Here is a 6,193-nt window from a genome sequence, read left to right as displayed (position 1 = left end):
ATCTAATGCCATACAGTTTGCATTGGATGATGATTTAATTTCTGAATGTATGATTATAGATTTGTAAGCTGCTTCAAATTGGGAGACTGTAGGGTTATTGTTAAATCCTCCCTTGGCCCGAATAGCTGAAAACAGCATTTCTAAATGGTCCTGACTGAACTTATATGTTAAAATGAAGCTAAGATATTCTGTATCAATTAGCTCCAATACTAAGCTTTTAAGGCTAGTTAAAGTAATAATAAGTCCTAAAAACCCAGTTCTTCTTTCAGAATTTAATATACACCGTCGACCACATTTTGGTAATTTTTCAATACATTGAATCGTAGATAAGTAATCAATTGATTCATCAATATATTGAAGAATTTCAGTTTTGGTCCTTTGACTAATTGTTTTAGTATATTTACTCTTGCTCAAAAGATTTCTGGTGTTGAGTATATCAAAAATGTTATTGACACGTAAACAAAATTCTATTGTCGCGTCAGCGCCTTGAAAATTGTCTAGCTTCAAATCATTCATACAAAATGAGATTGCATTAGCTACACTGGTGCTAAATGTTTGCACAGCAAGTCTAACTTTCATTTTTTCCTTAAAATAAAAAATATGGCGATTTCTTATTTTTGTAGCAGCATGTAGACCACTTTCATTCTGAAGATTTACAAGACCTTTAAAGTAACTCCATTTAATAATTTCTCCCTTCTTGTTGTATAATATCTTCCAGTCTCCGAGGCAATTTCTCAGCAGTTTAACCATATGACATGGATCGAGTATTATGTGAATTTTGTCATTTGTAGATGGATGTAAAAAATATGGCTTTAACTCTGAGTATTGCAACTTTGCTCCTAATTCTGATGCCATTGACAGATTATTGGCAGCACCATCAAAAGTCAATGTTTTTATTATAATCCCTGTTGTATCAAGTTCTCGAAGACAATTGAGTATAATGTTGGCTTTTTCCTCAGCGGAAATTCCATTTATAAGGTAATAGGCGATTGGTACCTTCCAACTACTGTTCATGCCAACAACTAATATGACCAAAGCATCTTTTGCATAAGGTAAGTTATCCATTTCTTCTGTTTTACCACCTAACCCAAAATCAATATATCCCTGATGTCGAGTGCCAGTCCAGTGGACATGTTGTTTAATACTCATTTCGTCCATTATTAAGCAACCATATAATTGTTTACCGTTTTCTCTTAGTTCTTTTACTTTTAATGAAATTGCTTGAAAAGATTCTTTAGTCATACCAGGCAAACCATCTACTTTTGAATACCATTTCCTAATAGTACTCACATCAGGTAAAGCTTTATTGAATACTGTTCGAACATAGGCGTATGCAGAAGGCGAATAAAAATGTAACGTCATCGCAAACTTTCTAAGAATTGGACTGATAGATTTCCCACTTGACATATGTAGTTGCCTCATAAGTAGTTGTTTTTCCTCTTCAGTGCCAATATTCTGCAAAAAAAAATTTTAAATTTCAAAAAATATACATAAATAATGTACATAATATATTTTAAGATGTAATGCAAAGTAAATATTATAGCTCAATAATTATCATGGAAGCATAATAACATGCATAACAATGCATAGATATTTTAAAATGTATATACTTAAAAATGTTATGCATAATTAATATTATAGCTCAATAACTAGTGTGGAAGTGATAAATAATTAATTTTAGTTCTTAAAAAAGCTATACTAAGCAAGCCTCAAGCAGACATATGTCAGTAAAAAACACTTACAGGAAAAAACTGTTTATATTATGTATATAACACAGTCGTAGTAGTAGTACTATCAGTGCAATGGTTTCTGTAAATTTTATATTTTTATGAATTGTTCACTTCAATTTATTTTTAAAATATAATTGTAAGTAAATTATTATTTACCCTTAAAATATCAGAATAACTAGCATTTAATTGATATTTTTGTTTAAGTTCATCTACTAATGAATTTAAACAAGTGATTTTTGACTCCAATCTTCGATTTTTTTGTTCAAGACATCTGATTTTCTGTTTTGTTTCATCCAGCAATTTAGTATGTGTCTTCCAAAACAGTTTCCTTCTCCTTGGGGTTTCCAAGTCGTCTTCCGAGAAATCTCCAATATAACGATAATACTTACGTTTTCTAAAACCATAGTAAAATGGATATTAAATCAATAGTATATAGTTGTATTTCTTACAAAATACATTACTTGGTATCAGTTATATTTTTGCCTGCATTATTATCATGGATATTATTTGACATATCTGATGATTTCTCATTTGAGTTAGATGAATCACATAAATATTCACGTGAAGAACTATGGACATCTAGAATTTCTGTATTTTTAATCGTTGTCTGAACTAAAACAGTCTCACAGATATCATTTGGCATATCTAATAATTGCTCATTTGAGGTAGATGGATCACACACATATTCACTTGAAGAACTTTGGAAATCTATAACACAAAATAAAAAATAATATATTAATATATGTAATAAAAATAAATAGGTACAGGTACCTAACTATATATTACCTGACAACAACGAACGACGAACACCCATAATTTTGGTTGGTATAGCATCTGGTTTTAGACGTCTTAGTTTGTCGGTATTAATGAAATCATTTTCATCAAAATGCTTATTACAAATTCTTGTATGTACAGTTGGTGTAAAGATATAGTTCTTATTAAGGTTCAAAATCCATTTGTGAAGAACTATTTTGTCTTTTGGAAAACTACATGAAGAATATATAAATAAATAAAATATATCATAATTTAAACAATAATAATATATTATATATGTTTGTATTAATATATAAATGTCTAACATCTAATGAGGGTGTATACAGCTATGGTTATGCATTTTATGAGTAACAAAATAGAAATTACTATATAATTAGGATAATGGATATATACCTGTGTAATGTGATATCGTTCTCACTTGATCGTTGCGCTTTGCAAACGCAACATTTTTGTACCATGGTAAAAGTCTTTAGTTTACATAAGTGAATAGCGCAAAATTTGCAAACTCAACTTTGAGTAATAGCCAATAGGTATACAATTCAAAATTTTTAAATAACGTATTAAACAATTAAATTAAATTAAATTCGTATTGAACATAGTATCACAGAATTTATGTCTTATCTATAGACTATCAGTGATACTAAAGTTATAATCTCTTTGATAAAACCGCAGATTTATATAGACATGTTGGCTTCACACTTTTCACTTCATTCCTGGTCTATTCTATTATATGTCTATGCGACACCCTTAAGACATACGATGTTAAGATTCACATTTTTTTCGGTCAAATATTTGTGGTATAGAATCTATAAATCCAAAAATTTACAACTCCATAAATCTAGATTCGAAAAATAAATGATAATACAAAAGGCGAAAAATTGGAAAAAAAATTGTAAAATAACAGCTAATTAGTCATTACTGAACATAGTACACGTTTTTATATTATGTAGGCAATATAATACTATAGTTATGTTATTAGTCATCATAAGTTGTAATTTAAATGTTGTATATCAATCAATTATACTTTTATAGTTATACATCTAAATATGTTATATTACAATAATCTTGATATCGCAAGATGTAGGATATGAATTATTTCATCAATTTAATGTAATAAAAAATAACCTATATTGTGAAATATAAATTAACGTGCATCCACATGCACTCCGGCCGTGGAAAAATATAAAATACAATTAAAATATAATAAGATCGATAAAATTGTTATGACGTAACTACTCAATCGGCGGGGCTGTGTTCTATATATTATTATTTATTATACTCTTTACTTAAAGTACTGCTGAAATTCTGAGAAGCGAAAATCACACCACCTGCGGATTCTCACAGTGCAGGATAATAATAACATATCGACGCAAATCACGTGCACCAAATAAATTCGATAAATTTCATTAATTATTTTATTGAGGGTCAAGACGGTTAAGTATTTCTGTTCACAGAAATATCATCTCGATAATGATATTATATTATAATGATAATTGTAAATTCTTTAATAACTATATAATTAACGGTGGTCGTGATGTTATTAGCGCGCAAACGGTATACTTATATTATGTATTTCCGCGATGCGCATAATAAAATAATTATTATTTTAATACAATTTAAAAAAAAATGCAATTGTTTATCGCTCGCCGATATCTATGAGTTGGATACATCATACATCGTATTTAATATACCATTGAACAGTTTAAGCCGTGCGTAATTACTATCGTTTTATCACATTTTTATTCGGTAAATAATAATAATAATAACGAACCAATACGCACCAAACCGTAAATTTGCATAAGTTATTTTTATATTCCCGCGAACGCTATATTATAATTAGGTACGTCGTCGTCGCGGGAATAACGACTATTGCAATAACATTTTATATTTTATGCGTCGATGTACTTACAAACACAATACCCACCATTGTGGAATACTGCCACCACCCGAAGTACAAACCATTGGCGAACGGCGATAAAAAAAAATTGCCTATTAAAAATATGATCGGAAACGGGCTTAAACGTATAACATTACATACATTATTACGTATAGGTAACTTATAAGTAGGTAGGTAGTTGCAACGCAGGCAATATAATAATATTATTATGTAAGAAGGATTATTATTTTACACAAACGTCACGTTCCTAAACGCATACTAGGTATAGAGTATAGTTTTTAGTTCACACGTATTAGAGATGTGTTATATTATAATAATATTATGCCGCGTGTTATTACGGTTTTTAATACTTTTATAGCTAATTTAGGTGCGAGCAGGTGGTGTTTTACACATTATTATTGACACGCAAACCTGATATTGTTGTTTGGCTAGGCGGAAAGCTGGGGGGGGGGGGGGTAGAGAGCGATTGAAATTTGTCCTCCACCCACGCACCAGAATTTTCTAATTTGTATTACTTACATATTTTGTCCACCTATATATTATTAAAAACGCAATTGTTTTAGGATTTTGGGAAGGTAATGATTTCGTATAGGTACTTACAAATTATATAGGTAGCAACATAGGTACCTACTCACGCAACATAAATTATATTATTAACTAACACATATATATGGTATCTACGTCATTCCCACCAATCATTGCCTACATCACTATTTATATGTTCAAGTATTATTTAAAGACGAAGAGTTTATGTAGGTCAGATTAAACTCCGATTTTAAAAAATCTGTTTTCAGAAGGTGTAACTAAGTAACGCGTTTCCAAATCACACATTTTTGAGATTTTAAAATACATTTATCTAGCAATGTTTAAAGTTAACTCAAAGATCAAAGTTCAATATGCGACCTGAATTATGTTTACCCATTTTATATAAAGAGATAATTTTGATCATTGTGATCAATTTCGATCACAGATCATTTCCGCTGTATTTGATTTAATTTTTCCCTTATTATGTATGGGTTCGAGCAACGTAACTATAAATTGCCTGAATGGTTGCCCCTTAATCAAAAGTCACGGCTGCAACCACCTTGAGAGAAGTTAGGTTAGGGGTAGTATTATCGTTGGTAGGAGATGGCTGGAAGTTTAGGCGTATGTTATAATTATCAGTAGGTATTTACTAGAGGTGGGTTGATCTGTACTATTTGCCTATAAAAACATAAACCTCGCTGCGACCGTCGCTGGCCGAGAAAAATTTGTAATAAAAAATTTTTTTCCTTCAACATTTCGAAGTGATGATAACATTGTATAATTGTATATAATATAACGAAATCGCTTCCATGCGCATTATTAGCCTTGCCCTGCATCTCACATAATAAAGTTGAACGCAATCGTGTTTTTTACTGCACATTTTCGATTCAAAACGTTTCTGTAAGCTGTGTATAATATATTATAATAATTAATAGGTCATCATCACTCATCATCACTCAACTATAAATATCATAACATTATACACCGAATTGCGAGAAAAATTCAGCAGAGTGTGGAATGTGTACGTACTGCAGTTTTAGGTATTATAGTTAAGTACGTATACACCAATTTGCACGACAGAGTATAATAAATACGCAAAATATTTCAATATGACACAAAAATAATTCATACAATATACAGGGTGTAACAGATAGAACTGACTTTTGGAATAACTTTTGTTTTGAACAATATTTTTTATAAATAATTTATAGTCACTTGCGTGACATGCAGTCACATGTACCTATTATACAAAAAATATTGTTATTTT

General features: G+C 30.2%; 1 protein-coding gene across 2 annotated transcripts; it reads right to left on the bottom strand.

Moving 5' to 3' along the window:
- Positions 1–1,323: 1,323 nt before the first annotated feature.
- On the bottom strand, positions 1,324–3,160 carry LOC115033674. 2 transcript variants are annotated; one of them, XR_003838969.1, is made up of 6 exons: positions 2,898–3,159; positions 2,517–2,716; positions 2,192–2,438; positions 1,887–2,124; positions 1,743–1,809; positions 1,324–1,455 (listed from the first exon to the last, which is right to left on the bottom strand). XR_003838969.1 is itself a non-coding variant. In XM_029486799.1 (5 exons), the coding sequence occupies exons 1-5, from the start codon at positions 2,960–2,962 to the stop codon at positions 1,795–1,797; spliced, it is 765 nt and encodes a 254-aa protein (XP_029342659.1). In that variant the 5' UTR covers positions 2,963–3,160; the 3' UTR covers positions 1,525–1,794. The 2 variants fall into 2 exon arrangements, 1 of the variants encoding a protein (XP_029342659.1); XM_029486799.1 differs by lacking the exon at positions 1,324–1,455 and having other exon boundaries at positions 1,525–1,809; positions 2,898–3,160.
- Positions 3,161–6,193: the final 3,033 nt, after the last annotated feature.

The sequence above is a fragment of the Acyrthosiphon pisum genome, chromosome A1, assembly GCF_005508785.2.
Source record: "Acyrthosiphon pisum isolate AL4f chromosome A1, pea_aphid_22Mar2018_4r6ur, whole genome shotgun sequence".
NCBI classification, from domain to species: domain Eukaryota; kingdom Metazoa; phylum Arthropoda; class Insecta; order Hemiptera; family Aphididae; genus Acyrthosiphon; species Acyrthosiphon pisum.
This window is presented reverse-complemented; position numbering and strand designations above follow the sequence as displayed.

Coding starts and splice junctions, on each gene's coding strand:
- LOC115033674 (XM_029486799.1), bottom strand. CDS start 2,962: ATGGTACAAAAATGTTGCGTTTGCAAAGCGCAACGATCAAGTGAGAAC. Junction 2,439..2,516: donor TCGTCGTTCGTTGTTGTCAG/GTAATATATAGT, acceptor TTTGTGTTATAG/ATTTCCAAAGTTCTTCAAGT. Junction 2,125..2,191: donor AAAAATATAACTGATACCAA/GTAATGTATTTT, acceptor CTATGGTTTTAG/AAAACGTAAGTATTATCGTT.